This window comes from Hyalella azteca, unplaced genomic scaffold, assembly GCF_000764305.2.
Source record: "Hyalella azteca isolate HAZT.00-mixed unplaced genomic scaffold, Hazt_2.0.2 contig5541, whole genome shotgun sequence".
In the NCBI taxonomy this organism is placed as follows: Eukaryota; Metazoa; Arthropoda; class Malacostraca; order Amphipoda; family Hyalellidae; genus Hyalella; species Hyalella azteca.
This window is the reverse complement of record NW_025935727.1, coordinates 24,797-39,167: the sequence shown is the minus strand read 5'-3', so window position 1 is coordinate 39,167 and position 14,371 is coordinate 24,797. Positions and strand designations below refer to the sequence as shown.

Sequence of the window (14,371 nt, the reverse complement as noted above, 5' to 3'; positions counted from 1 at the left end):
CGGTAAAGGGAAGAGATAAGTAGATAAAGGGGAGGGAGTAGGTGGAATGGACGAAGGAGCAGGTGGAAGAGACACGGGAGCAGGTGAAGGTGAGAGAGGGGCAAAAAAGGAGCAGATGGAGGGGATGGAGGAGCAGGTGGAGGAGCAGGTGGAGGGGATGGAGGAGCAGGTGGAGGGGACGGAGGAGCATGTGGAGAGGACGGAGGAGGGCGCAAGAGCAGGAGAGCAGCAGCGTCTCACAGTGGGCAGAGCAACAGGTGTGCGTGGTGGTGGTGTGTGTCGGTAGCGCTGCCTCCCGTGTCGGACTCTTGTGTAGCTTGAGAGCACGGCTTGAAGTTCTCAAATGAGAATTTTACCCCTCGATCTGATCACGCTGTTGGAGTTTTGCAGTTGACAATTATCATCGCAACGTCGTCCTTTGTGCTTTATGAAGTCTTCTTGGCATTAAATACTTTCTATAATTCTATCCGTACTAATTAAGTGGCACACTAGATTCAAATTGCTGTGAGATATTCAAAACTCTACGGTGAAAGCTCAAATGAATTCAGTTACTTTTTTCGTCAGTGCGTTTCATTCCAAATGAAAAATTGTCCTTGAATTTTCCACGATATACCTTTGGAAATTGATAAAATTATCATTCAACTGAAGGTATTAGAATATATTGATATATATTATTTAAATACAGAAAGAACAGCCTAATCAGCCAAATTTGCCAGCTAATGCTTTGAGGGATTTATGTGCATTCCGAAGAATAATACAAGAAGTTAATTGTTAATTATTAAGCCTTACCAAATGTTCCTAGTAACGCACTCCAGTTAGAATGTCAATACTCATCTTTCATATAAGTATAACATAGGTAGTATATATTCTGGTAAACAACATATTCATTATTCATGCATAAAATGGTCAGTTTTTAAATAGGTATAACATATTCAAGTGCAGAAAAGTAGGCAAAAATAATATACGAGCAATTATTACGTCGACTAATTTAGTTCTGATTTCAAAGTGACAACTGATTATTGAAAATCGATTGATTTTTCTAGTGATCAAAATTTTGCCTGATGTTAGTTTTTTTGCAAAAATTTATGTTAGTTATTGCGAAGTCGCACTGACAAAGTTCTTAAAATGTAACTCGAATTTTACTTTGGTGCAAAGGTCATTATTCACAAAGGTAAAATTTAAACTAAATTAATTATGTGCAACAAAATTTCAAATTTAAAATTTATTTTCTAGTATATTGTGAACTAAAATCTATAATTTTCAGTCAAAGCTTTTAATTAGCAATCATATTTCACATGGACAAAGTTTCAAATTCGTCATGCAATTTCAAAATGTAGCCAAATTGATTATGCAAGGAATTTTTCAGATTATTTTCTTCTCCAATGAATGAATCGCAGTAAAATTTTAAATTCGAAATTTGGTTGAGTAATTGTTGCACCTTTTATACCAGAGGTCGAAATTTATTAATGGTAGGTAGGGTTTGCTTGAACAAATCTGAAAATTCTAATCGCATAATTCACCGTGTGATTCAATCACCCACATACCTAAAAACGCGACAGCAAGGTAATACATGATTCACCATGCTTCCACCATCTACAGTATTTATATAAAAAGACAGAAAAGTTATGGTGGCAAGTATCCATTTGTAATAATTTTTCCCATTTGATACTGATGATTTTAATCCAGAGAAATTATTAGGTTAGATTCCGCGGATAAGCATTGCAAATATTCACTACTTAAATGGAAGCCACACGGGCAAGGAGTGTATAGTTAAGTGAAGTAATTTAAAGTTTATTCATATTTTGTCAGTGTTTTAATTTTTATGATTATTTTTTTGGTTAAATATATAGTAATAATTTTTACATAATTAGTCTTACGTCTTATTTTGTATATATTTTAGCGATCTAATAAGTATTGTCGTTATTTCATTTAGTTTTGGTTCTTTCTCATGAGAAGTATGTATCTCAATTTCGGAGCAAAAACGTGTTTAAAGAGCTGTCAATACATCATTCGAGTGCAAGCAAGACTCAGAGACACTTTATTATCCCGCACGTACAGTGAGCTATTGGCCATCTGAGAACTTGGGGCGTATCCCTAACAAATAGAACCACATGATTCACCATATTTTCAATCAGTCTGCTTAAATCACAAGTTCACAATGAATTTAAAACGACAGAAAAACCCCGAGCAAATTCACCATATCGATATTGAAAACGTTTCGGATTCCAGCTCCATCATCAGTTTGACAATCTAAAAACTGATGATGGAGCTTGACTTCGAAACGTTTTCAATATGGATATGGTGAATTTGCTTGGCGTTGTCTTTCCTTTTAAATTCCTTATGATTCACCATGGTTCAACCCGATTAATATCTAAAAATATGGCAACAAAGCTATCATCTACCGTGATCTGCACTGCCACCAGCATCAAACTATATTTATTCATTGGTATCATATAGTAATCTCAAGCAATGTTCTCACCTTCGCTCTCATTTGTTCGCCTTCAGTTTGTCTCGAAGTTTGTGTGAATTGCGCGGCCAGTCCTTGCTGATGGAGTGAAAAGGATGATCGTTTGTTTCCTGCTTATTTAAGTTCAGAATCCCGAGTTGTTGGGAACACGTTTCCTGCCGTTCATCTGGAAATAGGATCAGTTAGAAAACTTGTAAAATTTTATCAATTTAAATCGAGCAATTAATAATTGCCTTTTGATTAGTGGTCGATACCAAAATTGAAGAGGCATCCATGCAAAATATTTTATGAACGTGTGAAGGAACAATTTAATAATGATTGATGAAGACTTGTTTTCAATTGTTCAATACTAAGAATAATTCCTGCAATGAAATGGAACAATGCAATGAGATACATAATAAAGGATCGGGTGATGTTAAAGGAGCCTTTTGTTAATGAAATTTATTGCATTTTCAGTATATGTAAAATAGAGTCTTCATATGCCACATAAATATATTTCAAGACAAGAATTATCCCCAAGTTGTAATTAGTAATTATGAATATCAAGGGGATCTTCTCATAACAATGACCTTGATCTACGCATAATCAGTAGAACGCCGAGAGTTCGAAACAATTTCGAAACTTGGAATTATGCATTGCAGTCTTCACGACAATTGCAAAAATGGATGATGGCCTCCTACACCATCCGAGCTTCTCGTCTGAGGAATGTGTCACACGAATTAAATAAGTTGACTTTTAAGTTGTATTTACCGATTCACAGCACATAAAAATAATCACGATGGATCTGTTAATTTTATGCTTGCCGTTGAACATCAAATTACAATTTAAATTGGATGCGTTGACAAGTGTTGTTGCAAATCAACGTCCCGGTAGTGGTTTCCGTCCCCGGCTCTATTTGTCTATTCCGAATCGAAAACATGATAGCAATATTTTAAATTTTTCAACGGCATCTCTCTGAATGAAAAGACTCGTTTTAATTTACATTGCCATCCCCTTAACATTTGAAGGATGCTGAAGACATGAAGTTCTTCCGTCAGTTTGCTACACAATTAGATTTATCAAAGTCTTCCACAGAGGCACGTGTCATGAACGCCTCTTATGTTCTAAGAGCATTTGAACTGAATGAAAGACGCTCGAATGTTACTGAGGCATTTGCATGCTATTCATTCATTCTTACATCAATAAAACTGACTTGCTCGATTGATATGTGAACCCTTTAAATGAAATCACAATGAAGAATTTCAAACTAACAACACAAATATATTTCTAAATTTTCCCACACTATTTTGAAATCAACTGAGCATTTTATACTTAAATTTTATGTCATGTAAAATATTGAAACATTCATCATAAATTTGTTCGGCTATGTTCAATTTTTTATTTGCACATTGAGGAGCTTACTAAAAAAAATTTTTAATAAGAAACAGGATCACATTCAAATTGAATTTTGCCTTGCAATTTTCAACGAAAACCATTATTTTATAAATATTTTTTGTGCAATGTTTCCACATCAACATTTTTCTTTTTGGAGTCAGTTTTCGGATATAATTTAAGGCCAACCGCCACAATTCGTTATTTTTAAGACCAGACGCACCTCACAGAGAGGTCGTCTTTCCAGATTAAAAACAAACAAAGTGCCCGATCGCTGGCTTCGCTCGCACCGCTGAGTGGAAATGCACATATCTCTTTAATATTTCCATTTCCAGCTTGGCATGTACATTGACGTTGGCTACAGATAAACGATTCTATAAGCATCCGTCCACAGGTGTTGAATTTTAAAGCATTGTAATGACGATCGTTGATTATATAATATAAGGCAATCGTAACTCTGGATTTAACGGCATCCGTCCACGGGTGTTGAATTTCAAAGCATTTCAATGACGATTGTTGATTATATAATATAAGACAGTCGTAACTCTGGATTTAACGGCATCCGTCCACGGGTGTTGAATTTCAAAGCATTGTAATGACGATCGTTGGGTATAAGACAATCGCATCTCTGCCTTTAACGGTTGTTACTGAAAGCTTCGGAAAGCGTCTGTATTTGCTGTGCGATGAATGCCGTCTCAATCCGCATGCTTACAAAATCGTGCATGGTTTGTGGATTATGTTTGCACGAGAGCGAATGATATCTCAAATTGAATTAAACGATTTGTTCGAACACTAACAAACATTTGTGAATTAATTGTCTTGAACTTTACACTTTCATCATGAGAACATTTCCCTCAACTTGGGTCTTTCGCTTGTCACTGCAGGTTACGTAGATATCTTGAAAACTCAGGATTCAATTTACTCTAAATTCATTTTTGCCACTTTTTCTACCATGTTTGCGTTGAAATGTAAACCAAAAAAGCTTAAAATATGGTTTATTTTCAGCGTATCTGAGCATGAGGAACCAGAAATGAATTTTCCTTACACGCCCAATTTTTATATCCTGACATAAATATTGCCAATATTAAGGATATCGCTAGATTTAACAGTCATTCTTTAATCATCATAAGAGAGTAAATTAGCATATTTCAATAAAAATTCGTTAGAAATTTAAAAGCGAAGAAAACTTCACAAAAAAAAATCGGTTACAGAAACTTCACAGCTTGCGTCAAATTTGCAGTCAAAACTTCACTTATTGACTGAAATATTTTCGCGCAGCTGCAACTTCACCTTAATTGCCGCCCCACTGGAGTTCTCAGTAAATATTAACAGAGGATATAATTATATTACACCGAGAATACTAGGAAATGGCTGGGTAAATATTAGGATATTGCTGGGCAGATATTACCATACAGGCAAGATATCTCATTGGCGACCGATAAGTTGATCATCTGAAGTGCGTTCCCATGAAGAGATCTGTTTTCATTTCTTCCTTTCTCTGTCGCATCACAAAATTTATTCTTCAATACTTTCATAGAATTCAAAAGAAACAAAAACGCAAAGTACATTCACGATATCTTCATTTAAAATGTTTCGTAGACCAGCTCCATCATCAGTAGTGCACTTTCACTCGCGATTTTAGCAAACTAATGCTGTCTATATTCGATATTTTCTTTTGTAGAATTTTTATAATTATTTCAATTTCAAGGCTAGTGGTTTTGATAATATAACCATATAGGCTTCAAGTTATAGATCCCGTTAATAAAATCAATAGTAAGAAGATTGATTATTATCGGGCGATTGCGGCTAAATTCATCGTTTATAATTCACATTAATTAGAGAGCAAGTTTTATATCGTCTACACATCGTTAAACTTTATATAGTCAATTAAAAACGTAACAGACAAGTTCGTTTGTTTTGTAGAGTTTCCACACTTTATGTTACACGATTCCTGGCTGAGATGCTACATGAATTATGCCACAAGTCACGTTGTTGGCAAGAACACAACACGCATCCTGTTACGCTATTATATCCATTAAATTGGATGCTAACTCAATCTATTGGATATGCGAATCTTTTGTAACAGTAAAAACTGCTGGCCTTGATAAAACTCTTACTTGATTTCAAAAGCCAGCATAAGCTCACATTATTCCACGTTTCTTCACTATCGCTGACTCACTGATTCACCTCAATGTCAAAGTTCACATATAAAATGTTAGCAAAGGAGTTCAAAAACGGCGATGCTACTGAATTTTTGCTCAGTTTCCAGACTCCCTTTCTCAAAAATTACTGTTTGTTTCCGAAGTCCCAGCAAAATATCGTAACCCACATTAGAACGAGGTGCTCGGTGGCCAACACATCTCTCAACTTTTTGCGGTTGACAACCATGCATACAATTTTGTTTTGCTCTCAAAAATTATTTCGAATAAATGAGATTAAATGCTTTACTTCAACAAGTAAATATTTACTTTAAATCAAGTTTATTTAATGTGTCTTCAACTAATTAGGTACAATGCAATTCAAAGCCAAAATCAATCAATTATTTTATTTATTTATTCCAAGTACAATTATTTAGTAGTACAAGTATTTTTAGTACACGTACAATTATTTCAAGTACAATTATTTATTCCAAGAATTGTGAACCCAAAAAATTGATAATCGGGATTTTAGTTATGATATTCTCTAGGATTTTCCGAGCAGTGAGAATTCGACTTCAATTTAAGTTCTCCAAGTGCGTTGGCTCGAAAATCCAGCATGACAAGTAGAGTTTCCGTCTAAACTCAGCCCTGGCTATAACTTTCTGGGGCGGAAAGTTGCTTAACTTCCCTGAGGGGCCAGGAAATTGCGTTCTAGTTTATTGTTATCGAGCTCTATCAAAAATACGAAAAAGCTCTAGAAAATAATGGAACGGCCAAGCATAAAACATAGTGGAAACGTCAATATTAATTCGTTTTTTCGTTCACACTAGTCATAGTGTGACCTACATCTCTTGAAAGTCCCTTTTTTTGCCCACTCTGAATTCACCATCTTGGCTAGGCTTAGCATATAATTTCAAAATATTCACCGATTTCGAGCCCGGAATGTTACTTAATCACTATTTCATATGACTTGTGCCGTTTCCTACTGGTTTCATTTCTTTGACCTCTAAATCGACTATTTCACTGATTTAATCATAAATCGATTCACATACATGTATCGACTGCTCGAAATTATCAGCATTAACAGAATTTGAATTCGAAGCTATCAAGTTTGTGCACTCCCCGATAACAACCTCGTCAATACATTAAATTATCATAATGTAGTGAATATAATGTTATGATAAAATCCCTCTAAGATATTGACTATAAAATTTTATACTTTCTAATTTCAAATTTTGGTGCTGAATCTGTGAATCAGAATCTAAGACCACCACCACTCAAACTCCATGGACGAATCTTGCGATGAATTAGGAATAGATAAAGAAAATGTTAATTAACCATTTGTTGAAATAATGCATATCGGTATTGAGAAACTACAGGAAAACTACTCTTATTCAGAAATTATTGTTAGAACAAATTCAGTTATATTCTCCTTTAGCACATGGTTTAGGTGAAGAGTACGGTAACATTCTTAATATATTTCGATATCATATACTTTTTCAGGAATTGTTAGCAACGAACGATCATGAGCATATCACTTCTTTATTATTCGTAAATTATATATCAATCAATAAAATATTAATAATCAGTAAATAAAATAATAAAACTAACAAAACCAACCTTACAGACGGATATAACATTTAGTTGGTCAAAATTTAAATTTCCGTCTGTATTTTCGGGTGCGAGGGCCAAAACTAATCGCCACCCTGGACATGAGAAGATTCACGCTCCCTAACCTCTTCCTCACCGTCGAGGGAGAGGACGATGATGAGGCGGACGAAAATGTGAAGACGGAGGAAGAAGGCGTCTACCATCATGAAGGTAAGTCGTAATCTTTCATATGGAATGATTTCGTCCGCAGTGATAATGATGAGGAATTATGTAAGTCGGAGGAAGTAGGCGTCTACCATCATGAAGGTAAGTCATAATCTTTCATATGGAATGATTTCTTCCGCAATGATTATGAGGAATTTTATTGTAAGTCGGAGAAAGACGGCGTTTACCATCATGAAGGTAAGTCATAATCTTTTATATGGAATGATTTCTCCCGCAATGATTATGATGAGGAATGTTATTGTAAGATGGAGGAAGAAGGCGTCTATCATCATGAAGGTAAGTCATAATCTTTCATATGGAATGATTTCTTCCGCAATGATTATGATGAGGAATGTTATTGTAAATCGGAGGAAGAAGGTGGGGTGAAGGTAAGTCATAATCTTAATCATAATCATTATGAAGGTAAGTCATCATAATCTTTCAAATGGAATGTCTTTTTACCCATCGATGATGTGGGGGAGTGTTATTGTGACACCGAGAACAGAAGGGCCTTCCATCGTCCACTGCGGGTCCCATCATCAGTTTCTGCGTCATCACAGAAAATCATTCCTTCTATCGACCTGAATTTCTGAAACGAAATATTGAGACTTCCAGTAAATGAGTTCGTTTGTCTGTGAGCCCTTGAATGTATTCCAGCGCTCGAGCCCCTCAATCACTACCTAAAAAACATAACTGGTAGCGTCATAACAACTCAGTCATGTTTATAAAATAGTACCCTAAGCATGATGAAAATGATTCATAGGCAGGGCAGGGCAGGGCAGTGAAAGACAGGGTGGTCCAGTGGTGACAGGGCAGAGTACCAAAATTGGCGCAGAGAGGCGCGGGTTCGATCCCAGCTCTGTGCACCAGTTTCTAGTCAGAATCGGCGAGGATGCCGGGCGGTTAAGCAAAGAAATTTTGAAGCAGTGAGTTGCGAGTTCAAGCCTGCAACAAGCTGTGGATGTTCTGCAATGTTAAGAATCGGCGACAGGCCCACGGCCTAATAAACACTGAAACCGCTATATACCTCGCACAACTTCGTTCGGTAATTATTATGGATATGCTTTTTCGAAGCTTTTTTTTCAGTGGCATTTTTGACAAAGTAGTTTGGCTTGATAAACGTTTTCTTTTATAAACTTGCTGAAGTAGCATAAATTTCACCAAATCCAGAAGCCTTTGCAGGGCGATTCGCTGTGACATTCCAGGCCAGAGCTGCTATTATAAGAATGCTCGGCCACGACTGCCTTACTTATATAGCCTGATATTATCAATAAAAATCTATGTTCATCTTTGTACCTTATATTCACTGCAAGTGAACTTCATCTCAATGCGTTATTTTTACTTTCTCAAAATTTCCTCGTTTTTTAAATGATGCACGAAAATTAAGGAAAATTTCGTAACCGCGTAACTGAATAATCTCGTACCCGCATAACTGTATAATTTAGTACCCGAGTTGGGATAAATATGAGACTCACTGAACTAGTTGGAAAGATGTAACGCAAAAATATGCTGCGTATTTCGCACAAACTGGACCACAATTAAGGTGCTTATGAACTAAAATCTGTTGTAAATTAGCAGTGCGAAAATACTCAAGTATTGAGGGGCCAAAAAGATTTTTTGTAAACCAAATTTTCTTCCCCAGCAAAGACACGCACACTACAAAGGGGACTAATTGCAGTGCGAATTTTGAAGAGAGGCATCTAATATGCTTGGTGGAAACAGAAATCTAATAACGACGCGTTGGATTTTTAAACCTGCCATCATGGAACATGAATGTGCTGCTAAATTTGCGTGAACCATTTTCATAAAAACTTTTGTACGTTGTGTTTAGGCCATGCCGCTTTTCGGCCCAATTAACTGAATTAACTATCAAGTAATGCTATAAGGCGTTGTGGCCACTTGTCTAAACTTGATCCGATTCGCGAATTACTTTTCTATCTGACCAGTGTCCTATTGCCGAAAGAATTGGCTGAGCGAAAATAACGCAGAACTGCAAGCAAGTGAAAGAGACCACTTGGCACTTGTAGGAACGAATATTAAAACAATACTAATAGTTTTGTTTCAGGAGAATTATTAGAGGCACTGCTGTAGCCTAGGTACTTGCAAACAGTTCCTCCCAAATAAAAGTTTATGAGAGTATTGTACCTTAATGGCAATACAGGACAACATAGTTACATATAATATTTGTGCAAAACACGAGTCAGATAATGTGGCTGTAAAAAACTTACCGATTTATTGAGGAATGCTTGGACTACTGCCACTGGTAAGGTAGTAATCGTAACGAGACTACGTGCACTTAAAAGAACACAAAAGTTGCGTGACTGCCTTCACTTGAAAGAATACTAAATTAGGTTACTGCCTTCACTTGAAAGAAAACTGAAGAAGCGTGACTGCCTTCACTTGAAAGAACGCTGAAGAAGCGTGACTGCCTTTACTTGCAAGAACTAACTATACTTATGCCGAGGTAGCGATAGTTGCGTCTGAAATCGTGTATCGCGGGCACAGAAAAACACTTAATTTTTCTTTCGCTTCGTTTGCTGAACTTTCAATAAGCTTCCATTTATTTGGCTGAAAACACATTTCAATTACGAAAAGATTTAATGATAGTCACTACTCAGTACTCACTGTCCTACAATTGAAATTTCAATTCTCAGACACGCCTCGCTCTTCGCCGAGAGAGGTCAAAGAAGTGGACTTGGCCGATGGTTCTTCTCCATCTTCTCCACGCACGCCGGCGTCGCCCAGACGCATCGCTACGGCTAACCACTGTCCTGTCCACTGTCCCCATAAAACTAAACTTGTTCAGGTAATTTCACGATTATTTGACGATTTAGGCTCCTAAATGTTGGTATCTTAACGCTTTTCTCATGAAGTTGTAATTTCTTACTCAAACGTCGTGGTGACTGCAGTAATAATTATTAACTGTACATCTGTAAAATAATTAACTAGCCTTTTCAGAAATCTCAGTAACAATTCATTTGTCTTTTGCTTGATCAATTTTCTTATTTGGACAAAATTTTAAAGCGGAATCATTTTTAAATGAGTTTGACAACTTGTGAATGATTTTGATTTTTGCAATCAAGAAAAATAACTTTAGAACCATTACTGCAAATATGGTGTAGTGATACCACATAATCTTTTATAAATTTGATTTTCTATCGAATGCTTGTAAAACTCGTCACAATTTTTCTATTCGCAATTAGTTGTGGGTGAACAAAATACGTATTTGCCATGAACAGAATTATTTTATTATATTCACATTCACCTATGATACGAATTTGCGATCATATGAAATGTCGCTCTTCTTAGCAACCAACATTCATCCGCCATAGAAATATTTTTTTACGGAAGAGTATTTTAGATCGCAAGTCCTCGATGCTGATCTGACACGGGGTTGACAGCTGGCGACTCAGTGTCAGCATTAAGTTGACAGCATCCGATCTGATGCCGGCAGAAATGTTAGAAAAATGACCCTGGAAATACCGGTGGTGTTTCTAAATTATTGTAAATTATTATCATAATATTATTAAAGTTTTGTGAAATTATTTATTCTATTAATGCTGATTTAGGAACAGGTAATGAAATTTTGCTCTGTATTATTTTTCAAAGATTTTAACTGAGTGCATGCACAGTGTTTGATGCTCGTCGTATGAATAATTCGACAAACATAATTGTGAATAATTTGATACATGTAATAATTAACGTATTATAACCCAACACAATTCAAACTATATTATCTAGTCTATTAATATATATTGTGTAGTAATGACTGAAAATATAGATATCCAACGAATGCTAAGTTGTTCATAAATATGCATTTAATCAGGAGGAGCTCGGCAATCGGGTGGCAGCGGAAACAGTTCCGGAAGAGGAAGAGGAAGAAGACACGGAAACTGGCGGGCCAAGCAAGGCAGATACGACAGCTGCACTGTCCGCCATGACACTCAATTCTTCTAACAATAAATCGACCAGACATAATGATGACACGACAAGCGATCGAGATACGAATGTAAACGAAGTTTTAGAAGCAGGTGGCATAGAGGAGGCCAATAACGATGTAATATCCATTGAAAAAACTGGAGATGGAAGTGGTTTGTCCACTCAAAGTGAGTCAGACGAAACCAAGATGGCGTCGTCGAAACTCAAAATGACACGCGTGCCTAAGAGTCCGAAATCTCCAAGATCACCAGTCAATCCAAGATACTTGAAGATGTTTCAGCTTACATCTGGAGCGTTATCAGAGGTACGATTCAAACGATAATTTTGTTAAATTTTGATTGAAATTCTGATTGGGTTTCTTATAGAGACGTGTGCTTTTATCATTAGAAGCGAAAAGAAAATTATGTATTTATGTGTTTTTCTGTCTCAGGACCCATTAGGACGGTCAGGAACAGGGGCCTGCACGTGTCCGAACAGCTGTGTTCAGGACTTTGGCCTCCAAGAAGTTCCCACCCGCCCTGGCCTTGCATTTGGGGAAAACTTGCGCGCTCGGATCGACGGCTATCGCAGGCAAGACTCCGGAGTTGTAGGAGTGCCCAGAGAAAAACGAAGCCATTCCTTGGCGGCGCCAGGATCCCTTGAACTCCCGGGATGCCGTAGAGGTTTCAGACCGGAAGCCCTTCTGGTCCGGAGCGCTACTGGAACGGGATGTTCTCTTGTCAAGGCCCAATTTAAAAACCGGCATCAGCTATCGGTGCAAGCCAGTCTGGAATTCAGTGACGATGCCATAGGATTCCCAGGGACTCCTCCACCACAAGCCACGCCACCAGTTCACAAAGATATCCCCATCATGACTTCGAAGGTTCCTAAGAACAGGAGTAAGGATTTCGGCATGTTACCCAACCAACTCACCATTGACCCATCGATGTTGGGCCGCACTTCCAGTTGGGAGGATTACTCGGCCGATGAAGGAAGCAAGTCTGATAATGAGATTGAAAAATCATCGAATGAATCACCTAAACGTGAGGTTTCTAATTAGTATTGAGGATATTTATTGAGTTCATGTCAACCAGAATCGGAGAATTAGTAGTTTTTATTAAATATGACTTTTATATAACTATTGCATGATAATCAAGTCGGAATTTGTACAATAATAATTATAGTTTCTAACACTTCGCACAAATTCGTCAAAATATTTTCTTATTTTCTAACAACTATTTGATTTGTATAGGTACTTTTTAATCACTAAACCCGATCTTACGTTTACTTGCTCTACAGCAATTACATTATTGAGGTGTTTTTCAACAGTAGCATGAATGAAGTAGTGGTGCTCATGTAAACGTCATCTTGGAAGACCTGGAAAACTGCAGAATAATTTATTAGTGAATTATATGAAGAAGAAACCAGATAATCATTGCGCGTCGAAGAGATATTACCTGGATCCAACAAGGAGCATAATATGACACAGTCTTGTTCATGATCAAATTCCACGCAGGAATTTGACTCGAATTTCGAATGAGTACATAATACAGGAGCGGCATCAATTTAACGTCCACCTCATCCACAAGTCAACTTAATTAGCACCCACTAACACAGAGCTTTAGTAGCCGCTGGGGGTGCAAATATGTAGACCATCTGCTGCTGCTGCTGATTATTTCGATTACCAGCCGATCGAGCTTGTAATTGAAATTGAGTCCAAGGGTTTAAAAAATTTGATGACGGCTGATATTTATATCTCTCCGTGAAATAAGTATATTTCGTTGAATATGCTCAATGTCGTGCTCATGGATGTGATCTTTATGTGAAGTGTTGACATGTTAAATGTGTTTCGAAACTCTATTATAAAACTGGTTAATTTTTTTTAGTATAACTACACCCGTTGTGATCGTGAATACAAATCGATCATCAATTATCATGATCTTATACATACAAACTGTGACAGTCAATGAAAAACTAAATTTACGTAATTTTACATGTCATACATTTAATGGGCGTAAGTGTTAACTTGGGCACAATATGACTAATTATGTACATTTCATCCAAGGTTGCTCACGCCGGTTATTTGTTACATTAATTTTCTCAATTTACTATTGCGTGCTCTGACCCTGTTTCTGCCGTGTACTGTTTTTATTTGAACATGTTCCCTGTGAACTTTTTTGAACAATAACATGATTATTATTGCTGTCATCGTTATTTTGGACTTGCCATTTTATTTTTAAATTTTGAACTAGTGACTCATTAACATCGTGATATTAATCAATTTGTCAATGTTTGAAATTTATGAATGGATTTTAATATTTATAAACGTCAGACCTTCGGTTTGATGTCACCCCGAATACATCATCATTCATCTGCAGTATGCACGACCTTATCAATGAATGAACCTGATCATTATATTAATTCATCGCTTACCTTACAATTTAGATACAACTCTCATTTTGAACGCTCTCATCGTATTATTGCATCATATTTTCATCTAAGCAATAGGGATGGAAAAATAACTTCAATATCGAATTAGGATATCTCTATACATCTGACTGTTCGAGTAAGTTTCACGTATTATTGTTTTTATTAATGGTAGCTAACATGTTACGGCAAGAGGTAGAAATTAACGATGTTGGTTTGTGTAAACTATCGACAT

At 36.6% G+C, this 14,371-nt stretch overlaps 1 protein-coding gene and 1 long non-coding RNA gene across 2 annotated transcripts; one reads left to right on the top strand and one right to left on the bottom strand.

Annotated features, from left to right (window-relative positions):
* Nucleotides 1-243: 243 nt before the first annotated feature.
* Nucleotides 244-3,337, bottom strand: LOC125177909. The gene is made up of 3 exons (XR_007156714.1): nt 3,289-3,337; nt 2,480-2,633; nt 244-373 (listed from the first exon to the last, which is right to left on the bottom strand). It is a non-coding gene; the product is annotated as an uncharacterized LOC125177909 (long non-coding RNA).
* A 4,258-nt stretch (nt 3,338-7,595) lies between these two features.
* Nucleotides 7,596-13,829, top strand: LOC108672018. The gene is made up of 4 exons (XM_018159630.2): nt 7,596-7,797; nt 10,446-10,597; nt 11,618-12,034; nt 12,161-13,829. The coding sequence occupies exons 1-4, from the start codon at nt 7,689-7,691 to the stop codon at nt 12,767-12,769; spliced, it is 1,287 nt and encodes a 428-aa protein (XP_018015119.1). The 5' UTR covers nt 7,596-7,688; the 3' UTR covers nt 12,770-13,829.
* Nucleotides 13,830-14,371: the final 542 nt, after the last annotated feature.

Bases quoted from the DNA above. Each gene is read 5' to 3' on its own strand.
- LOC108672018 (XM_018159630.2), top strand. From the start codon at position 7,689: ATGAGAAGATTCACGCTCCCTAACCTCTTCCTCACCGTCGAGGGAGAG. The intron at 7,798-10,445 runs GTAAGTCGTAAT...TTCAATTCTCAG, and splicing joins AGGCGTCTACCATCATGAAG to ACACGCCTCGCTCTTCGCCG. The intron at 12,035-12,160 runs GTACGATTCAAA...TTTCTGTCTCAG, and splicing joins CATCTGGAGCGTTATCAGAG to GACCCATTAGGACGGTCAGG.